The sequence below is a fragment of the Lipotes vexillifer genome, unplaced genomic scaffold, assembly GCF_000442215.2.
Source record: "Lipotes vexillifer unplaced genomic scaffold, Lipotes_vexillifer_v1.1 scaffold722, whole genome shotgun sequence".
In the NCBI taxonomy this organism is placed as follows: Eukaryota; Metazoa; Chordata; class Mammalia; order Artiodactyla; family Lipotidae; genus Lipotes; species Lipotes vexillifer.
This window is the reverse complement of record NW_006795213.1, coordinates 1272772-1296021: the sequence shown is the minus strand read 5'-3', so window position 1 is coordinate 1296021 and position 23250 is coordinate 1272772. Positions and strand designations below refer to the sequence as shown.

General features: G+C 43.5%; 1 protein-coding gene and 1 non-coding gene across 2 annotated transcripts in view; both read right to left on the bottom strand.

The window, feature by feature from the left end:
- EPB42 (erythrocyte membrane protein band 4.2) overlaps positions 1–3156 on the bottom strand; it is an 18431-nt gene extending 15275 nt beyond the window's left edge. Inside the window, exons 1-3 of the mRNA XM_007467555.1 lie at positions 3002–3156; positions 1514–1699; positions 344–574 (exon numbers count right to left, since the gene is read on the bottom strand). Coding sequence (XP_007467617.1) covers positions 344–574; positions 1514–1699; positions 3002–3011 — 427 coding nt within the window. The 5' untranslated portion in view covers positions 3012–3156. The remainder of the gene's footprint in view (positions 1–343; positions 575–1513; positions 1700–3001) is intronic.
- Positions 3157–16196: 13040 nt separating this feature from the next.
- Positions 16197–16269, bottom strand: TRNAG-CCC (transfer RNA glycine (anticodon CCC)). Its single transcript has one exon. It is a non-coding gene; the product is annotated as a tRNA-Gly (tRNA).
- Positions 16270–23250: the final 6981 nt, after the last annotated feature.

Here is a 23250-nt window from a genome sequence, read left to right as displayed (position 1 = left end):
CTTTCCCTGAAGCGCTTTCCAGCTCTTGGCCCCTGTCCTGTTATAAAAGAGGGTAGTTCTCCTAGGGTCATCTCAGTGAGTCTCAGCTCCTGTGACCAAATAGCCTGAGCCAGCACCAGACAAGCCTCTGCTCTCAGTGGGAAGCCCTGGGCTGCTTCTTCCAAGGTGACCCCAAGAGAGGACCCTGGGTCTGAGAGGCCATTCATCCAGAGGGCAGGCACCACAGGAGCTGAATGCTGGTGTCGCCCTAAAAGGAGCTGGGTCCTGAGGCCTGGAGCAGTCGTGCCCCAGCTCCAGGGCCTTGAGTCCTTTGCAGCCCAGGCTGGCCAAGGTCCAAACTCACCTCGACCCCAGGGGTTAAAGAGCAGCGTGAACTGGCCCAGGCATTGCTTCCTGCCCGAAACCTGCAGCAGGAGTGAGTAGTGGCCAATGACAGCGTCTGCGGGTGTGGTCACAGAGATAGTCCAGGACTGGTCATCTCTCTCCTCCACCATTGCACTCCACCACTTCCGGTCCCCAAGACTGGAAATTGAGAACGTGGCCTGGGTCTGGTTGGCCTTGGAAGGCTGCTCTCCTGCAGTCACACAGAGATGAATTGGTCATTTGGCTCTCTTTGCCACAACTCAGAGTAACAAAGTGAAGTATCACACAGACGGAGCAAGTGAAAATTAGATGAGGAGGAGAATGAAAGCAGCCCATCCAGGAATGGCAGGCAGTAAAGGGTGATGGGAGAGCACAGGTCCTCAGTGCTCATGGACCTACATCTAGAAAAGGTTCATAGTGTATAACATGGGTGTAGTAATAATACCTCTTTCATAGGGCCGATGTGAGGTTGTTTTTTATTAATACATTTATTTATTTTATTTATGTATTTTTGGCTGCATTGGGTCTTTGTTGTGGTGCACGGGCTTCTCATTGCGGTGGCTTCTCTTGTTGCAGAGCGTGGGCTCTAAGCACGCAGGCTTCAGTAGTTGTGGCACATGGGCTCAGTAGTTGTGGCCCACAGACTGTAGAGTGCAGGCTCAGTAGTTGTGGCACACGGGCTTAGTTGCTCCGCGGCATGTGGGATCTTCCTGGACCAGGGCTCGAACCCGTGTCCCCTTCATTGGCAGGAGGATTCTTAACCACTGCACCACCAGGGAAGCCCCCAATGTGAGGTTTTAATGAGATATTGCATGTAAAGCCCTTGGCTCAATATCTGACATGTAGTACAGATTCAGCAAGTAGTAGCAATTAAATGTTATATTTAGCCTAAGTTAAATCCCATTCAGACTTTTCTACAAAACTGATATTATATATGCAACAAAGGAACCCCTTAGTGATAATGCAGCTGAGCAACTTCTGAATCATAATAAATGCTACTTATTATGCATATTATCTCATCCTCACAGGCCCTGCTGGTGCGCAGGACTTCTGGAGGCCCAGGTGCAGTGTGAGCCATGTGCCCCTTGGTGGGCAAGAGAAAGAAACCCCCAGTCCTGCTGCCAAAGAGGTCGAGGCCTGCCCCACTCACCAGTTTGTGCAATGAGGACTACCTTCTTTAGGGTATGCAAAAATGTGCGGATTGGAGCCCAGAAGTTCAGGCTGATGGTGAAGGGCTGCCCCCTCCTCACAATGAGGCGCTGGGAGCTGATGTCATTGGTGTGGTGCTCTGCATTGTTTCTTGCTGCCTGGAAGTCGCAGCTCTTGATCCCCAGGCCTATTGTGAAAAGAAAGAAATCATGGAGGCTAGGCAAATATGACAACGTCAGTAAATGCAGAGACGCTGAAGTCAGAGACCAGGGTTTAAATCTTTGGCTCAACTCACTTACTAGCTGTGCCATCTCAGGCAAGTAACTTAACTACTCTGAGCCTCAGTTTCCTCTTCCTTAGAACAATCATCCCTCCTTGCAGGGTTGTGGAAAGCAAATGAGGTAATGTATATAATACGCTTGGCACCATGTCAGACACATAGTAAGTCCCGTTAAGTAGGACTGTTACTATTATTAATAAGAGCAAAGCTTGTTCTCATTGTCAACCCCCCTTTCTGGTCCCAATCCAGAAGCAATGAATAAAATCCAGAATTTTGCTCACCCCTACTCATTTTTTTTCTAAGAACACAATCAGACAATTTTTAGAGCTGGTTTTGAAATCACTGTGTCCAATTGTTTTGTTTTATAGGTGAGAAGAGTGAGGCCCAGAGAGTAGAAGCAACTCACTCGAGATTGCACGTGGCTCTTTCACCTAAAGGCTCATTAAACCCATGGTACCATGCAGCCCAGAAAAACGCTACAAGGAGGGGGCCTGTGAGTATCATGACATCCTCTCAGGCAGTTCTCACTTTACATCGAGAACTTGTAAATGTAAATGTGCTAACAGAGGCCCCTGAGATTTCTGCATTCTCTGCTGCTGCCTGTTTCCCAGCTTGGTGTCTGCCTCTGCCCCTTTTAGTTGGATTCCCTGGCTCCTACCTTCCTTCTCTCCCATTTAGCTTTGATGTACCACAACCCAGTGAGAAGAGCCATGTTAGGATGATCCTGGGATAAAGAATATAAATCTGTTTAACCACCATCATCATCTTACCACCATCATCATGACGATGACCAATTTACCACCAACAACCTACCCTATTGCCACTCCATAGCCACGCTCCCAGTACCATTGCTACCACAGCACCCACCAACACTTCCCACCATAACCCACCTCCGTCATCTCCACTGCTGCCAGCACCGACTACTACCCTCCCCACCAGGGCCACACAACCATTACCTCCAGTACCACCAGTACCCACTGCCAGCCCCCACACTTCAGCCCCTCCACCAGCGGCAGCACCCATTTACTATCCCCCCACCATAGCCCTACCGCCATCACCTCCACCACCATTAGCACCTACTACCACCTCGCCGTCACAGTCACATCATCGTCACCTCCACCACCATTCTGCTTCTTTTAATGAAAACATGTAATGATGGAGGAGCTACTGAGAGCCCAGTAAGCCCTGTGGAGAGCAGGCTTGGCTCACCTTGTCCCATGGCTGCAGGCTGCTCTTATCCACTTGGCTATAGGAAATGCCTGTCTTGAACTGTTGTTCTGAGCTTCCTCTCTGAATCTGTCCTCCAGACAGAAAATGATGAAGGCACTTTTGTTGGCTTAAGAATCTGTAAATACTGGAGTTTCTTTCTGCTTCCCCACATGTTTGTCTCTCCTGCTCCTTCTCCTCTGGTATCTCTTGGACCAGCTGCTAGGAGTTCCCCTTTCTCGTTTTATCTCTTGTGCCAGGAGGCCCAGACAGGGGTATGTCTGGCAGGCTGGAGTGGGGGGTGGAGGGGGGCAAGATCTGACAGTTGGAGAAGCCCAGGTAAGCTTCTAAGCCTCTTGCTTCAGTGGCCTCAAGAGACCCTCAGAGGTGTTACCTGGATGACACTGAAAGACTGGAAGGAGGCCCATATCCAACTCCAAATTCAGGGCCTAAACATATCATGAGCTGCAAGCTGTTAGATGTTCATGGGCCATTTTGATAGTATGAAGAGAGAACATGTGTGTCTGGGATTCATCTGTGTGAAAGAGATTAGCGGGTGGAATTTGTTGGTGAAAAATAAATGTCCTAAAAGCAGAAGCAAGAGCTCTGCCTCTTCCAAGCCTGATGGGCTTGAGACACTCTACCAGAAGGTTTGGAACTCTGTTGGGACTTAGGGCTTATGTCTTTCCTATTTCTACTTGTTTAGTCAACAAGGACACGACACAGAGGAGGATCTCCTATTTGGCCCTCTTTGGCCTCCTGGGTTTTATCTGGGCTTCTGAGACTGTGTCACCAGAAGCTCTCTCAGGTGCAGCTGGACTGGCCTGCATATATATGGCATATCTATAGAAGGATATAAAAGAAACTACAAAGACCATTGGTTGCCTGTGGGGAGGGGAGCTAGGGAATGGGGTAAGAATGTGATTTTTCTGCTGTTTACTGTTTTGTTTTGTTTTTAAACATCTTTATTGGAGTATAATTGCTTTTCAATGGTGTGTTAGTTTCTGCTGTATAGCAAAGTGAATCAGCTATACATATACATATATCCCCGTATCCCTTCCCTCTTGCGTCTCCCTACCACCCTCCCTATCCCATCCCTCTAGGTGGTCACAAAGCACCGAGCTGATCTCCCTGTGCTATGTGGCTGCTTCCCACTAGCTATCTATTTTACATTTGGTAGTATATATTAGTCCATACCACTCTCTCATTTTGTCCCAGCTTACCCTTCCTGCTCCCTGTGTCCTCAAGTCCATTCTCTACATCTGCATCTTTATTCCAGTCCTGCCCCTACATTCATCAGAACACTTTTTTTTTTTTAGATTCCATATATGTGTGTTAGCATATGGTATCTGTTTTTCTCTTTCTGACTTACTTCACCCTGTATGACAGTCTCTAGGTCCATCTACCTCACTACAAATAACTCAGTTTCGTTTCTTTTTATGGCTGAGTAATGTTTCATTGTATGTATGTGCCACATCTTCTTTATCCATTCATCTGTCGATGGACACCTTGGTTGCTTCCATGTCCTAGCTATTGTAAATAGAGCTGCAATGAACACTGTGGTATATGTCTCTTTCTGAATTATGGTTTTCTCAGGGTATATGCCCAGTAGTGGGATTGCTGGGTCATATGGTAGTTCTATTTTTAGTTTTTTAAGGAACCTCCATACTATTCTCCATAGTGACTCTATCAATTTACATTCCCACCAACAGTGCAAGAGGGTTCCCTTTTCTCCACATCCTCTCCAGCATTTCTTGTTTGTAGATTTTTTGATGGTGGCCATTCTGACCAGTGTGAGGTGATACCTCACTGTAGTTTTGATTTGCATTTCTCTAATGATTAGTGATGTTGAGCATCCTTTCATGTGTTTGTTGGCAATCTGTATATTTCTTTGGAGAAATGTCTATTTAGATCTTCTGTCCATTTTTGGATTGGGTTGTTTGTTTTTTTGATATTGAGCTGCATGAGCTGTCCAAGCTATACTGTTAAATGAAATAAGCAAGGTATAGAACAGTGTGAACAGCATGTACCTTTGTATAAAGGTGTGTCTGTGTGAGAATATACATAAATTTGCTTGTGTTTACATAGAATGTTTCTGGAAAGTTACTGCTTCTATATAGGAAAATTCAGTGCCTGGGAGTAAGGCTTTTTTCTTTATGTCCTTTAGTGTCTTTGTACCACAGGAATATATTATGTGTTAATATTAAAAAAACAAAAAAAAACCCCAAAACTTGTAGGAGTAAGAAAAGGCTGACCAGAATACTGTTTTCACCACTGTGAGCCCCCTACCTGGGAGGACAATGGGGGAGTTGTGGGTTGGCTCCCCTTTTGGGGTTCCACTTCTGGCACTAGCAAAGAGAATCTTCTCTTTCCTGATACAATTTCCATAGAGCTTCACAAATATCCACTCTCTGGCAGTATTTCCATTGGGCCACTTTTAGAGAAGCCTGTGATGAGACAGATACTACTGTGTTTTGGGGGAGCTGGGGAAAGGCCAGTGGGAGATGTGAGGAGGATGTAGGGAGGAGTGACCAGAAAGGTCTGTCCTGCTTCCTCCTGCACCCACACCTTTCAACGCCCCAGCCTCTGACAGAACAACAAACTTTCAGCTGGTGTGCACCCAAGAAGGATTCATTTATTCATGTGTGACACAAATATTTATTGAGCACTGTTGTGATTCTGGAACTGTATTAGGCACTGACTGGTAATATAGTAATAAATTAGCTGGGTGTGTACTTGCCACCAAGGAGCTTATATTCCAGCAGGGGCAAACAGACAGTATTAAGTGCTTACACCATTAATTATTTACTTGCTGTTGTGACAAGTGCTATAAAAGATAAGTTCTGAGTTCTAGGACCTAGATGTGGAGGTCAAGGAAAGCTTCCCTGAGAAAGTGATATTTAAGCTGAGAAACTGGAAGGGTAAACAGTGAGCTAGGCAATGGTACAAGGGATGGGGTGGGAGGAGAGAGAACAGCCTGTGCAAAGGCCCTAAGGCAGTAAGCAATTGAAGGAATGCCATGGGACTGGAGCACAGATTATAATGGGGAGAAGTAAGGGAAGGGCTCCTCTTGCAGAGTTGAGTTAAGGATTTTTAATTTTATCCTTAGATCACTGGGGAGCTATTGAATGGTATTTTATGCAACAGTGTCACACAAGCAGATTTGCATTTTAAAAATACCACACTGGCTAAAATAGGGATAATAAGTTATTTAAAGGGGGCAAAAGTGGAAGAGAGAGGACCAATAAGGAACAACTGTAATGGTTCAAGTGAGAGATGACAGTGGCCTGGTCAGAGGAGTGTTCGTGAAGATAGAGGTGGACAGATTTTTTTTTTTTTTTAATATTTATTCACTTATTTGGCTGCACCAGGTCTTAGGTGCGGCACACGGGATCTTTATTTTATTTTATTTTATTTTTTTTACGCGGGATCTTTAGTTGCTGGCATGGCAGGCTCTTAGGGTGGCATGTGGGATCTAGTTCCCTGATCAGGGATTAAACCTGGGCTCCCTGCGTTGGGAGCACAAAGTCTTAACCACTGGACCACCAGCGAAATCCCAGAGGTGGACAGATTTGATGGAAATGTAGGAGGTTAAATTGGCAAGACATGCTAATGGCCAGGATATGGAGGGCAAAGAAGAAAAGATATTCAACGTGACTCCCAGGTTCAAATAAATTAATCATGCCGGTACATTGCTTTACAAAGCACTTTCACATACATTATCTCATATCATCTGACCTCAATCTTGTAAACGCAGTAAGGAATCAATATTCCAATTTTATTGGTGAGAAAACAGGTTCAGGGAGTAAGCATGTTTATTTTAATGAATGAATTAATGAATAAATCGATTACGATACTGCCTTGTTCCAGAAAGAATTTAAGATGACTAACAATGAAACATGATGTGTCAGAAGAGCATATATTAAAACAATGCAAAAGATGAAAGATGAATAGAGATGGAGACAAAACAGAGCAAAGATGAGGCTAAAAATGCACATCAAACCTACTTGTACACATGCTGTCCACACACTAGAAATTCATCTCTAAGCTTCCCAGTATTTGAGGCTTTCCCAAGATCTCACAGTGTATGATAAAGACTGGACTCCACTAGGGTTTTCCAGCTCAGATCCCATACATCTGAGTTCATATTAGTCTGTAATCCAAACCACCACTGAGAAGGTCTCTGTAGTCAATCTTTAAAAAAAAAAAAAAACTCAAGCATTTCAACTTCTAAATATAGCAGAATAGCTTGATACCATTGCCCCTGTTGAAAATTACTAGAAATCTGACTAAAATATCTCAAATTCCTTTCTGAAGGAATCAAAGGCAGCAGAGATTTGAGGGATCGTAGGGAGAAGAGAAGCACAGAGAGGTAAGTCTGACAGAGTGCCACTTTTTCCTTTGGGACACTTGCTGATTCACTATTGGCTGATGACAGCCTGAGGATCTGAGCAGATCTCTGGCAGTCTTACAAGGATGAAGGATAAAAATTGGAGTTTCAGAGCCATTAAGGATGAATAACCCCAATAAACACCCTAGGTTATCAGTAGGGAGCCCTTAAGGGCTGTACCCCAGGAGTAAATGTAAATAGGAAATACACGAACACTTATAAAGACTGACGCCTGATTTTGATTGTTTTTAGGCTCTCATTCAATGGAAATTTTTACTCCTGCTGACATTGTTATGGATGCTATTATCACTATTTATCTAATAAGGTCCTAAATGTTGGAATAGCATAGAATGGTTTAAAAAAATTTTATCGTGATAGAAAATATATATAATAAAATTTATCATCTTAACCATTTGTAAGTGTACGGTAGTGTTAAGTATGTTTACATTGTTGTGAAAGAGATCACCAGAACATTTCCATCTTGCAAAACTGAAACTCTATACCCATTAAACACAACTCCACTTTGCCCCCTTCCCTCAGCCACTGGTAACGATCATTCTACTTTCTATATCATTAATTTGACTAATTTAGATACTTCATGTAAGTGGAATCATATTGTATTTATCCTTTTGTGACTGGCTTATTTCACTTAGCATAATGCCCTCAAGGTTCATCCATGTTGTAGTATGTGACAGGATTTCTTTCTTTTTTAAAGGCTGCATAGCATTCCATTGTTATATATATATATACCACATTTTGATTATCCAGTCATCCATTGATAGACATTTAGGTTGCTTCCACCTCTCGGTCCAAGGGGCTCGCGGGGTGGCCAGTGTCATGTTGGGGAGACGCTCTGAAGGCAGCCGTGTTGGTGGTGGGGAGACTTTCACTGGGAACGGTCCTGCATGAACCCATATTCCCACGAGGGCAAGAATCAGTTCTAAGAGAAGCAAAAGCAGGAGGGTGGCCTTCTCCCTTCTCAGGGTCAATTTCCGGGGTCAAACCCCGTGACGGGGACCGAGGGGGCGCAGTGGGGCTTGGTCAGTGATCCTGGAGGCGGACGCTGTGCCGCCCTCATTTTGCAGAAGAGGAAACTGAGGCCCAAGGAGGTTCAACTAGAAAATGGTGGAGACTCTCCGGGTCGGTCCCCAGACGCACTTGCTGGGGGACCCAGGGCGCTCCAATTCGCCGCCAAACGCTGAAGTCTGGGTGCCGGAACCGAGTGGGCCTGTTCCCCTCAGCTTCCCCACAGGTCATTTTCTACGGCTCGACACCCACGTCCTAGCCTCACTGAGTCCAGCCCGCGGGCCTGCACTCGGCTGAGTCGGGGGTCACATTAGGGCCGGGTTTCCACGGAGACCTCCTAGCGGCGCTGAAAAGCCCTCCCAGAGGAGGGCCTGGCGCCTAGTGAGCGCTTTTACTCAGAAATACGAGCACAGCCACCTACGCAGCTAACCTTGCTTCTGTAAACTGAGGCGGAAGCAGAGAGGGGGTCTCAGGCCAGGCCACCAAGGGTCCCTTGCACCAGCTGGCCCCGCCCGCTCCGCGAGGGCAGGACCCCGGCCTCATCTCAGCAGCGTACGGCCGCCCCCTCTGGCTCGGGCCCTGGACAAGGCAAGTCTGTGTCTCTACCCACCCCGGCCGCGCCCAGGGTTGGAATCCTAACTGGGAGGACGGGCCTCCCCCTTCAAAGGGTTGAGGAGAGCGAGAGGGCCCCTAAACTGAAGTGTGCGTGAGTCTGCCTGGTGGGGACCCTAGCCCCGATTACTGAGCGGCCCTTCCAGAAGCATGGAGGGCACAGGGGACCAGGTGGGCCCCCCGCGGCCCATGCTCCGCTGGGACGCTGCCCTCCGTTAACTCAAATGCTCCTCCACGAAGACGCCAGCCCTGTGTTTGAGACGTGGTTGAGTTGTACGGGAGGATTGGATCCCCGAGCACTAGCACCAACTGCAGTGATTAAACTTCGATTCAGCCCGAGCTCCAGCACCGGCTTCCGGGAGTAATTCCAGAAGAACCCATAGGGAAGCCAGGCCCACATTCTAGGGAAGCAGGTTTCCCCAGCCCAGGGGTGCGGCGGCTCTGCCTGGTGAGGCAATATTTCAATTAAGTTTTTTTTTTCGCTGTTTGTAGGATTTTATTTTTTTATCCTATTTTTTAAAAATTGAAGTATAGTTGATTTACAATGTTGTGTTAGTTTCTGGTGTACAGCAAAGTGATTCAGTTATACATATTGATATATACGTATTCTTTTCATATTTTCCATTATGGATTATTACAGGATATTGAATACAGTTCCCTGTGCTATACAGTAGGACCTTGTTGTTTATCTGTTTTACATATAGTAGTTTGTTTCTTCTAACCCCTGTTCCTAATTGATCCCTTCCCCCACTTCCCCTCCTGGCAACCACAAGTCTGTGTTCTATGTCTGAGTCTGTTTTGTAGATAAGTTCATTTGTGTCATATTTTAGATTCCACATATAAGTGATATAATATGGTATTTATCTTTCTCTTTCTGATTTACTTCACTTAGTATGATAATCTCTAGGTCCATCCCTGTTGTTGAAAATGGCATTATTTCATTCTTTTTTATGGCTGAGTAATATTCCATTACATATATACACATACCACATCTTCTTTATCCATTCTTCTCTTGATGGACATTTAGGTTGCTTCCATGTCCTGACTGTTGTAAATAGTGCTGCTATGAATGTTGGGGTGCACATGTCTCTACGAATTATGGTTTTCTCTGGATATATGCCCAGAAGTGGGATTGCTGGATCATGTGGTAACTCTATTTTTAGTTTTTTAAGGAACCTCCATGCTATTCTCCATAGTAGCTGCACCAATTTATATTCCCACCAACAGTGTAGGAGGGTTCCCTTTTCTCCATACCCTCTCCAGCATTTGTTATTTGTAGACTTTTTAATGATGGCCATTCTGAGTGGTGTGATGTGATACCTCATTGTAGTTTTGATTTGCATTTCTCTAATAATAAGCAATGTTGAGCATCTTTTCATGTGCCTATTGACCATCTGTATATCTTCTTTGGAGAAATGTCTCTTTAGGTCTTCTGCCCATTTTTCAATTGGGTTGTTTATTTTTTTGTTGTTGAGTTGTATGAGCTGTTTGTATATTTTGGAAATTAGGCCCTTGTCAGTCACATCATTTGCAAATATTTTCTCCCATTCTGTAGGCTGTCTTTTCATTTTGTTTATGGTTTCCATTGCTGTGCAAAATCTTATAAGTTTGATTAGGTCCCATTTGTTTATTTTTGTTTTTATATCTACTGCCTGGGGAGACTGACCTATGAAAATATTGGTACGATTTATGTCAGAGAACATGTTGCCTATATTCTCTTCTGGGAGTTTTATGGTGTCATGTCTTATGTTTAAGTCTTTTTTTTTAATTGGGGTATAGTTGCTTTACAATATTGTGTTAGTTTCTGCTGTACAACGAAGTGAATCAGCTATATGTATACATATATCCCCTCCCTCTTATATCTCCCTCCCACCCCACCCCCTCATTCCACCCATCTAGGTCACCACACAGCACTGAGCTGAGCTCCATGTGCTATACAGCAGGTTCCCATTAGCTATCTATTTTACACATGGTAGTGTATATATGTCAATCCCAATCTCCCAATTCATCCCACCCCTCTTCCCCTGCCGTGTCCACATGTCCATTCTCTATGTCTGTGTCTCTATTCCTGCCCTGCAAATAGGTTCATCTGTACCAATTTTCTAGATTCCATATGTATGCATTAATGTATGATACTTGTTTTTCTCTTTCTGACTTACTTCACTCTGTATGATGGACTCTATGTCCATCCACTTATGTTTAAGTCTTTAAGCCATTTTGAGTTCCTTTTTGTATATGGTGTGAGGGAGTGTTCTAACTTCTTTGATTTACATGTGGCTGTCCAGTTATCCCAATACCACTTGCTGAAGACTGTCTTTTCTCCATTGTATATCCTTGCCTCCCTTGTTGAAGATTAATTGACCATAGGTGTGTGGGTTTATTTCTGGTCTCTCTATTGGACACGGTTGGAATTTGAACCCTAGTCCCTCTAAGGTCCATGCTATTATCACTAGGCTATACTGTCTCTTTTTATTTGACTCAAATGACATGGAACTGCCAGATTAACTTTCCTAATATATTTCAAGATGTCACTTTTCTAATCAGGTGCATCCAACAGTTCCCAATTGTCAACAAATCCAAATCATTCTACTTTTATGTTCCTAATAGCCTATCACAGTTCAGCCCACAATATAAGTTTAATATATAGTCTCAAATAATTCAACTCATATTATTGAATAAATGAATAAATGGATGAGAAAACTTCTACTGTATTGATAATCTGTATTAGATACTAGGATCTTAATACTCGCTTTAACACTTCCCAATTCACCAATCTTAATACATAGTATGCACCAAATAAAAAACTTATTAAAACCTATAATATACATATAAGCACTATCAGCTTTTAATCTCCCCACAGATAACATTATGCCTCCAAGTCAATGAAATACTAAAACTCAGCAACACCTATGTGTGTGTATACATAGATGTGTGTGTATACATAGATGTGCATGTATGTAAAATACTTTATTTCATTTTAAAGATAAAAGTACTAAAATATCTTAAAGGTTGCACATATTATATGAACCTATTTATATAAAATTTTATGCATATATCTCTGTGCCTGTATATTGAGAAAGTTGTCTGTGAAAATGTTTAGATGGCTTTTACCGTTTTTCTCTGAAATTTTATATTTCGTTGTAATTAATTAGTATGTAATTTTTTAAAAAACAAAACTATTTAAGCTGTTTTAAGGAAAAATTCTTTTTGAATCCTCAACAGTAAAGGGATTAAAAATAATCCCTCCCATCTCACTCAAAAACATACTGAATCATATTTGGGAAGTAAATATTGAAGTCCTAAGAATAGGTAGCTACATAAATTAGAAGATAGTTTTAATTTTTAGAAAGACATGTTATATACTCAAAGGCCCTGAAATAATTCCTTATTAAATTAAAAATGATTGGAAAATTATCAGTAGTTATAGCACAGTACTGAATTTTCATTATTTCACATGATTACTGAAGAGTAATTACATTTATCTCACAATGAAGCAATCATTTTTTTTTCAGAGATAACATGTATTTCACATCCACTCTAGATGCAGTTTTTTTAAAAAAGACATTTAACAGTGTGTAGAACTAAGGAATTTCTTTTTTTAAAAATTTTTATTTTATATTGGAGTATAGTTGATTTACAATGTTGTGTTAGTTTCAAGTGTACAGCAAAGTGATTCAGTTATACATACAAATATATCTATTTTTCAGAATCTTTTCCCATATAGGTTATTATAGAATATTGAGTAGAGTTCCCTGTGCTATATAATAGGTCCTTGTTGATTATCTATTTTATATATAGTAGTGTGTTTATGTTAATCCCAAACTCCTAATTTATCCCTACCCTCCATCTTTCCTCTTCAGTAACCGTAAGTTTGTTTTCTATGTCTGTGAGTCCACTACTGTTTTGTAAGTAAGTTCATTTGTATCTTTTTGTTTTGTTTTGTTTTGTTTTTTTGCGGTACGCGAGCCTCTCACTGTTGTGGCCTCTCCCGTTGTGGAGCACAGGCTCCGGATGCGCAGGCTCAGCAGCCATGGCTCACGGGCCCAGCCGCTCCATGGCATGTGGGATCTTCCCGGACAAGGGCACGAACCCGTGTCCCCTGCATCGGCAGGCGGACTCTCAACCACTGCGCCACCAGGGAAGCCCTGTATCGTTTTTTTAAGATTCCACATATAAGTGATATCATATGATATTTGTCTTTCTGTCTGATTTACTTCACTTAGTATGATGATCTCTAGGTCCATCCATATTGTTGCAAATGACATTATTTTGTTCTTTTTTTATGGCTGAGTAGTATTCCATTGTATAGATGTACCACATCTTCTTTATCCATTCATCTGTTGATGGACATTCATGTTACTTCCATGTCTTGGCTATTGTCTCATTTATTCTGCTGTTGATTCCTTCTAGTGCATTTTTCTTTCTTTAAAAAAAAATTATTATTTATTTATTTTGGCTGCGCTGGGTCTTAGTTGAGGCACGCAGGATCTTTGCTACCATGTGCAGGGTCTTTTAGTTGCAGAATGCAGACTTCTTAGTTGCGGCATGCGGACTCTTAGTTGTGGCATGCGGACTCTTAGTTGAAGCATACATGCGGGATCTAGTTCCCTGACCAGGGATCGAACCCAGGCTCCCTGCATTGGGTGTGTGGAGTCTTACTCACTGGACCACCAGGGAAGTCCCTAGTGTATTTTTCATTTCAGTTATTGCATTCTTCAACTCTGTTTGTTCTTTGTGTCTTCTCTTTGTTAAACATTTCTTATATCTCCTGGGTCTGGGTCTCCATTCTTTTTCTGAGATCTTGGATATCTTTACTATCATTACTCTGAATACCTTTTTGGGTAGATTGCCTGTCTCCACTTAACTTAGTTGTTCTTCTGGGGTTTTATCTTGCTCCCTCACCTGAAGGTGAGGGAGCAAGATAAAACATATTTCTCTGCCATCTCATGTTATCTAACTTTCTGTGTTTGTGGTCTCCATTCCACAGGCTTCAGGGTTGTAGTTCCTCTTTGCTTCTGGTGTCTTCCCCCTGGTAGGTGAGGCTGTTCTAGAGGCTTTTGCAGCCCTTCTGGTGGGAGGGACTGGTGCCTGCCCAGTGGTGGGTGGAGCTGGGTCTGGTCCCTCTGGTGGGCAGGGCTGTGTCAAGGGATGCATTTAGAGGGGGCTAGGGGCTCAGGAAGACTTTAAGTAGCCTGTCTGCTGATGGGTGGGGCTGTATTCCCACCTTGTTGGTTGTTTGGCCTGAGGCATCCTAGCACTGGAGCCTATAGGCTGTTGGGTGGGGCCAGGTCTTGGTGTCAAAATGACAGCCTCCAGGAGAGCTCACGCCAATGCGTACTCCCTGGTACCTCCACCACCAGTGTCCTTGTCCCCACAGTGAGCCACAGCCACCCCCACCTCCCAGGGAGACTCTTCAAGACCAGCAAGTAGTTCTGGCCCAGGCTCCTACGAAGTCACTGCTTTTTCCCTGGGTCCTGGTGCGCATGAGACCTCATGTGCACCCTCCAAGAGTAGAGTTTCTGTTTACCCCAGTTCTGTGGAGTTCCTGAAATCAAGACCTGCTAGCCTTCAAAGCCAAATGCTTTGGGGGCTCCTCCCCCTGATATCAGACCCCCAGGCTAGGGAGCCTGACATGGGGCTCAGAACTCTCACTCCTGTGGGAGCACACCTGCAATATAATTATTTTCCAGTTTGTGGGTCACCCACCAGGCAGGTATGGGATTTGATTGTATTGCGAATGTGCCCTTCCTACCATCTCATTGTGGTTTCTTTTTTGTCTTTGGATGTAGAATATTTTTTTGGTAAGTTCCAGTCTTTTCTGTCAATTGTTGTTCAACAGTTAGTTGTGATTTTGCTGTTTTCATGAGAGGAGGTGAGCTCAAGTCCTTCTATTCCACCATCTTGTCTCCACCTCCTCAGAACTCCTGTAGCTGAACTCTGGGGGAAAATATTCTCCCATGAAAGGAGGTACAAAGACTTCTACACACCTTTTTATCCCATAGCACGTCCTTATAATCTTCCCAGAACCTCAGCTTTCAGCACATTCTCTACCATCCAACAGACAGACACCCTGGTAAAATGGGAGCCCCTAGCTGCTACTGCCACAGGCTGCTCCAGCCCCTTCAATGCAGTTTGGATTTGCATTTTTCTCATAGTTAGTGATATGGAGCAACTTTTCATATGCTTATTGGCCATTTGTATATCAACTTTGAAGAAATGTCTATTCAAATGCTTTGGACATTTTTAAATTGGGTTATTTAATTCTTGTTGTTAAGTTATAGGAGTTCTTTATATATTCTGGATATTAGCCCCTTATTGGATTTATGATTTGTAAATATTTTCTCATAAACCATAGGTTGCCTTTTCACTCTGTTGATTGTGTCCTTTGATGAACAGTAGTTTCAAAGTTTGATGTAGTCCCATTTGTCTATTTTTGCTTTGGTTGTCTGTGCTGAAATCTTATTTAAATCAGCCTGGGTTATGGTGTCCTACCTTAAGTGCCTACTAGAAGGAAATTTCTCTGGAGGATATTAACAGTATCCAGAACCTGACTTAATCTCTATGATTTTTATATACAATATCTAGCATTCAATGAGAAATTACCAACCATAACAGAAAAAAAGACCAAATGACTGAGAACCAAGAGAAAATATAGACAATAGAAATAGGCCCATGGGAGATCCAGGTATTAGAGTTATTCATCACAGACTTTAGAAAATGTTTATTATATTCAAGAAAATAAATGATAATCTGCAGAATTTTGGCAGATGATTGAAATATGTAGTAAATAATCTAATGGAGATTCTAGTATTGACAAATACAGTAACTAAAATTAAAAATATCATAAATGAGTTTAAAAACAGATTAATCCCAGCAGAAGAGAAGATTGGTGAACTGGAAAGCAAATAAATAGAAGAGAGTCATATTAAGCATGGAGGAAAAAGTCTCTGTGAAACGGCAGTCCCAGAGGAGAAGAGAGAGAAAGAGAACTGGGCAGAAGAAATTTTTGAAGAAATAATGCCAAGAATGTTCCAAAACTAAAACCACCAATTCAAGACGTGCTAAGAACTCTAGTCAGGACTATTTTTTTGGCTGAATGTGGTCTTAGTTGTAGCACATGGGATCTTCATTGCCACATATGGGATCTTTGTTGTGGCATGCGTGATCTAGTTCCCTGACCAGGGATCAAACCTGGGCCCCCTGCATTGGGAGCACAGAGTCTTAACCACTGGACCACCAGGGAAGTCTCTCTAGTCAGGATTAAAAAAAAAACTTTTTTAAGTAACCAGAGAAAAACATATTACTTTCAAAGTAGTAAAATAAGATAAATAGATGATATCTGAATGAAAACAATATAAGCCAGAAGATACATGAAATGATCTTCAAAAATACTGAAGGAAAAACCAGCTAATCTAGAATTGTATATGTGAGAAAATATATTCCAACAAATGAAGGCATATATTTCCAGGCAAACAAACTTTCCGTGTTATCTTTTGTCATGCCCACAGCAGCAAACACAGGGGTTCAAGAAACATTTATGGACTGATGGGTTTAATGAACAAATGAAAAATTAGAAAGCTGAACAAGGATTCCCTAGTTTGTTGTTTTGGTTTTTTTTAGTTTTGAATTATAGAATGATGATGCTAATGTCTGGGTGAGATTAATCATTGATAGTCTTTTAATGTTTTTCTTGATAGAAGCCTATTACCCAAAGAATTGGATAGCTCACCTCATTCCATAAAAGGGGTAAAGTTTAAAAATATATAAGGAAACTGAAAGTCAATTAACATAATTCCTGATCTTTCATTGTGTATTTGTAACTCAGTTAATACCTACAACACAGGTCTTAATGAATCACTCTTTTCTTAGTCACTCTTTTCTTTTAAACTGGGCTGTTCTGCAGTCCAGTTTAAAAGGGCTTGTAAAGACCATATGACTTTTAACATTTCCTGCAGGATTTTTTCCAGGCCTGAATAACTTGTGAGTCAATGCACAGCTATTTCTGGATTTAAGTAGGATGGGAGAGTGGTCTGTCTGTCAGCTCCCTGAAGGTCAGGGGCTGAGCTGGGGTTCTGGATGCAGGAACTTTCTTTATCCTTATTGTGCCCCAGCTGGACACCAAAGTGTGTGAGCAGCTGGGCTTTACTGCAGAACTTCAGACATACTCTGCATGTTCATTGTGTTTGCATACCTATGCCTGCTGTAAGTTTTTTTGTTCTGAATTATAGCCCCTTTAAACTGTGGGAACCTTGACTCCCTTGCCAGATGTGTAACACAGTAATAAACTAAGCAGGCATTTAACAAGTAGTCCCTTCTACTACTTCTTAAAGTATGCAGACTGTATAGAGAGAATGCAGACTGTACCATGGAGGAGTGGCTGTAGAATATACCATCCATAAAGGAGAAATAGGCCATTTCCAGCTAACATGAAGATCAGTTATTTTTTAAGGTTTGAGTCACTCTTTTAAAAGAAGGTAACATGGAGAGTAGAGTGTGAACTGGTACCCAGGCCAAGCTATGCTCCTCACCCATGGTTTTCTGGGCCAGGATTCCGCCTCTGAGGCTCAGTACCTTTAAAATCAGGAGGTTGGATTAGTTACTTCCTATGCTGGATAGTTTCCATTTGTATATACTCTGCACCCCTCTCCACCTTGCCTTGTGCCCCAAAGCTGGATGATGGACCAGTGTGGATGATACACAAAGGCTCCCTGCCCTCTGACCCCCGTTATGTTCTTTGCCTAACAAGGGGCACAAACATAAAATCAGAGGATGGAGAAAAGCGAGGTTGGAGTATCAGTTCTTCTGATTCCTTCCCTGTAGCGTCACCAAAGGTCAGTTCCTGATGGGCAGCCTTCTCCACAAAGCTCCTTCTGTCTCCTGTTTCCAACAGTCTCTGCCTCCTCTCACTCCTCGAGGCCTAAGTCTGTGGGTGCCCCACAGTTACTGTGGTTCTCTACCCCCTGCCCACCTCTAAATAGCCCCTCTCCTAAAAATATACCCCCCTCACAGACAGAATTAAAAGGAGAAATAGATAAGTCCACAGTCATAATGGGAGATTTTTAAAAAAATTTTTGTCTGCTTTGGGTCTTAGTTGCTGCGCGCGGGCTTTCTCTAGTTGCAGCAAACATGGGCTACTCTGAGGTGCTTGGGCTTCTCATTGCTGTGGCTTCTCTTGTTACAGAGCATGGGCTCTAGGCGCACGGGCTTCAGTAGTTGTGGTGAGTGGACTCTAGAGCGCAGGCTCAGTAGTTGTGGCGCACAGGCTTAGCTGCTCCGCAGCATGTGGGATCTTCCTTGACTAGGACTCGAACCCCTGTCCCCTGCATTGGCAGGCGGATTCTTAACCACTGCACCACCAGGGAAGTCCCATAATGGGAGATCTTATTTTATTTTATTTTATTTATTTATTTTTGGCTGTGTTGGGTCTTTGTTGCTGCGCGTTGGCTTTCTCTAGTTGTGGCGAACGGGGGCTACTCTTCGTTGTGGTGCGCAGGCTGCTCATTGCGGTGGCTTCTCTTGTTGCGGAGCACGGGCTCTAGGCACGCAGGCTGCAGTAGTTGTGGCACGCGGCTCAGTAGTTGTGGCTCGCAGGCTTAGTTGCTCCGTGGCATGTGGGAACTTCCCTGACCAGGGCTTGAACCGTGTCCCCTGCATTGTCAGGAACATTCTTAACCACTGCGCCACCAGGGAAGTCCCATAATGGGAGATTTTAATGCACTTCTCTTAATAATTTATAGAAGAAACAAAAAAACCACGTGTTACAAAACTGCAGAACACACACTCAAAAGCACATGAAACATCTGTCAAAATGGACCACACTCTGGTCCACAGCACAGGTCTCAACAAATTGCAAAGGATTAAAATCAGATAGAGTAATCTAGTCACATTGGAACTAGGCTAGAAATCAGTACCAAAAGGTAACTAGAAAATCCCCAAGTACAATGGATGTAAAAAATATGTTTCTAAAATCAGCCTTTCGTTCCCCCTCTGTTTCTAATCTTGACCCTTCTCCCTCCAACTTGGTGAAGAATGACAGAGCTCTTTCTCACATTCCCACAGATTCCTATATTGTCCCAGCTCAAGCATTTACTGAACCCCCTTGCTATCCCCAGCACTTGGCCTGCCTCCCCTTAGGAATCTCTGTGCTCGTGTACAGTCTGAAGCCAGGTCCCATCCTATGGGTCCGAGGCAAGCTGGGAGCACTTCGCAATCAAATTCTTTTTGTCTGTACTTCTAAAAAAGCAGCAGGCCCAAAGCTGGCACCAGGTGCTTTCCAGACACTGAAAAGTTGGGTCATATGGGCAGGTAGAGAGGCAGTACTTGCTGCACATTGGTTGTTTCCCTGCTAGTCAGTGGGCAGATGGTGAGGGAGAAACGCTGGGCAATGGGCCTTGAAGCATCATGCCAGAGACCAAAGGAGGAGCAGGGCCTGGGAAACAAAGTGTAGCTCTTGCTGCTGCCTGCCCTTTCCACACTGCCAGCCCCAGCCTCTCTTGTTATCTACAGGGTTGGGGTGAATGAGGGTTTCTGCCACTTCCTTGAACTTCAGTTTCGTTTCTGGCACTAACAAGGACACCCCTAGGACCAAAGGGCAGACTTCTAGGAGCACTGGACAGCATGGTATAGTGGGAATTTGGAGTCGCAATGACTTTGCTGTGTGATCTTAAACAAGTTATCTAATCTCTCTGAACCAGATGAAGTCCTTTGAATGCAAGTAATTGAGGGAACTCCTAGAACTGATAGAAAAAGGAGGACCAAGCTCAGAACCAGGAGAAGGGTGGAATCCAGGGCAGCTCAGGAGGTCTAGGAAGCAGGAGCTGCTGGATGGTCTCTTTCTGGGGCTCTGTTGCCAGGATGGATCAGCTCCAAGTCTCTGCCTTCTCTGGCTCACTTCCCTCTGCAGCCAAAGTTCTAGGAGAAGCGTCTGGTCCAGTGTAAGTCACATGCCCACCTCTTGGCTAGAGGAAGGCAGGGAGCCTTGGCTGACAGACCCACCAGAGCTACTATGAGGAACAAAGGGATTCCTCCAGAAGAAGCTGGGATGCTGTCACCAAAGGAAAGGCGAGAACGATCAATGAATGTCCATTACACTTTTGTGCCTCCAGTTTTTCCTCTATAAAATGGGAGTTATAATATATATCTTGCAAGACTGTTATGAGAATGAGTTAATGCAATGTAGGTCATATGACTGGCAGGTACAGGGGAAGGTGATTGATAGAAGATAGATGATGTTATTAATGTCAATACCTACAGCAAGAAAGTGGTGCTGGGGAAAAAAAAAAAGACCCTGGATTTGGAATTAGAAGACCTAGGTTTGAGTCTGGCTCTGTCACTTTCAAGCTTTGAGGCCTTAAACAAATCACTTAACTTTCTCTGACAGTTTTTCCTTCTACAAAATAGGGATAATAACAATACTGATCTCATAGGTGTTGTGAGGTTGAAACATGTGGAAGCACATACGGGATTCATAAATTCCAGCATCTACAAGCCTTTACAAGGCTCCTTTGTGCCTGTGGCTAGACTTTCGTACAGACCTACCTCGTTTTATTGCACTTTACTTATTGCATTTTGTAAACATTGTGTTTTTTACAAATTGAAGGTTTGTGGCAACCCTGTGTTGTCAGATAATGGTTAGCATTTTTTAGTAATAAAGTATTAAGGACTGTACATTGTTTCTTTAGACACAATGCTATTGCACACTTAATAGACTACTGTATGGTGTAAACATAACTTTTATATGCACTGGGAAACCCAAAAATTCGTGTGACTTGCTTTATTGTGATATCTGCTTTATTGCAGTGGTCTTGAACCAAACCTGCAATATCTCTGAGGTCTGCCAGTGCTGAATTCCACTGGGGTTGGGGGTTAGGAGTTGAGAATGAATGGGGGAGGACCTTGTTTGCCTTGTTTACTGCTCTATCCCCTGGGCCTAGAATATTCTACACATAGGTACTCCATAAATGTTAAATGAATAGATGAAAGACAACCTTGACATTCAAGGAAGGCCTTAACTCCAAGGCCATCAGAGTGACTCTGATGGAAATTGCAAGGTCCTATGACAGATGAGGATGGAGAACTATTTGTCCTTTAAGTGCTTCTCAAATCACATGAAGTCTGCTCAGCTCTGCAAAATAGGATCAACTTTAAGCATTGACATCGCAGGCAATGACTATGAATCAAGATTTAGAGGAAACAGGTGCCTGAAGATGATCATGGTCCAAATTCCTTAGACTGCCACCTGAAGCTCTTCACCCCCTGGCTCTTGCCACATTTTTTTCCTGCAACTTGCTCCATCCTGCTCTGATCTCTAGCCATCTCAGTGACATGCGGTTCCTGACTGCTTTACTCCACCCCCAACCCTTCAACGCTGCTGAGTCTATTTGGTTAACTCCTGGACTTTTAGCTTTCAGCTTAAATGACACTCCCTCCAGGAAGTCTTCCTTGATCCACAATCCTAAGACTGGACTAACTACCCCTCCTCATGCTCCCACAACACCCCGTACTCACCCTCATGGTGGTTCTCACCACTCTGTATTGTAACCTCCTGTTTATTTTTCATTCTTGATATGCTTAGACTTGGGCTCCATGAGGGCAGGTCTTGGTCCTTCTTATGTCCTTGGTGCCTAACTCAGGGCCTGGCCCCTAGTAGAAACTCAGTGAATATTTGTTGAGGAAAAGAGTAAATGAATATGGTGTTAAAATCAGGATTTGTAGGAATTCCCTGGTTGTCCAGGGGTTAGGACTCTGAGCTTCCACTGCAGGGGGCAGGGGTTCGATCCCTCATCGGGGAACTAAGATCCCGCATGCTGTGCGGCAGCCAAAAAAAAAAAAATCAGGATTTGTGAAAGAGTCTGGAAGTGCGGTAGCTTAAGTGTTTCAGAGGTCATTGTCTCTGTAAGATGCTCCCCTCCATGATGTTTTCCTTAAGCCATTTTTCATAATTGTCAGATGATAATTATAGAAAAAATAATTATAGGCTGCCTCTAGCTCCATGCTGCCAGGATTCTCCTGGTTCTCAGCCCTCTCTTTAACATGGCTATCAACCTACTCTGTAATTCCCACCACACCCTCTCCTCTCTCTCTGATTGACTGCACTTACCCTTTTGTTCATATATAATAGAAGTATTTAACTTTTTAATTTAATGTGTGTGTTTAATATATACCCTAAACAGCTGACTCAGTCATGTAGCCAGGGCCTAGAGGGCAGGTGCATCATGCCTTTGTGCAGAGCTTCTTGCATTGCTGTGAGAAAGTGGGTGTGTCCCAGAGGAGATAATGCTTGCAGTTGCTTTGTGCTCAGTAGGACCATAAACACAAGTTGCAACCAATAGAAAAGTCTGAGAGTATTTCATTCCCTACCCAAAATCTACCTCACTGCATTATTCAGCTGGCTTTCTCCCTGGAACCCAGCCATCCCAGGGCCGTGCTAGACCACAACGCACTGGTGGACTTTCAGCCAAGGGGTTGGAACTGTTAAGACTGAGGGACCTCTTGGATGTGATTTGGGAAGGAATTCAAAGGATGGCCAAGTGAGAGACCTTCCAGACTTTTTTCTAAATCACAAAGATAGTAGCATGTAGAAACACCTTTTGTTTTCCTAACTCAATCACGACTGATATACCATCTGTAAGCGCCTTCCTTATTGGTTGACATGTTTATTCTCTGTCTTCCCCACCCCCGGCAGGATGTAAGCTCCAGGGGGGCAGGGACTTTGCTTTATTTACCACTTCATCCTGTACACTCAGAACAGTGCCTGGCACATACCAGGCACTCAGTAAATGTTTCTTGAATGAGTGAGTGGGCTCAGGTAGTAAAACAGTAGGAGACTCCCAGAATCCAGGGAACAGGTGGGAGCTGCTGTGGGGGAAGTGATGACTGTATGAACACAAAGATGAGAATGAGGGCTGAAATTTATTGGTACTAGGGAAGTAGCCATTGCAATGACAAAGTGACAGTGAGCTGCTCAGCCAGTCTTCTTCTTTTCTGGACGTCTGGGGATCAGTAAATTGTTGGCCAAGTCCAACAATTCTGGACTGCATGGCCAATCTCACAATTCTGGACGGGACACCATGGAATTCCTGGGCCCTTAACAGAGTCCTGGGGAGCTGTGCAAATGGCCCAGGGGACTATCCCTTGCCAGCATCTCTCTGCTGCTCACATCGGAGCCCAGAGAAGCCTCTGTTTGGGTGGGGAATGGCACAGTTTGCGTTTGAACTGGCTCTTT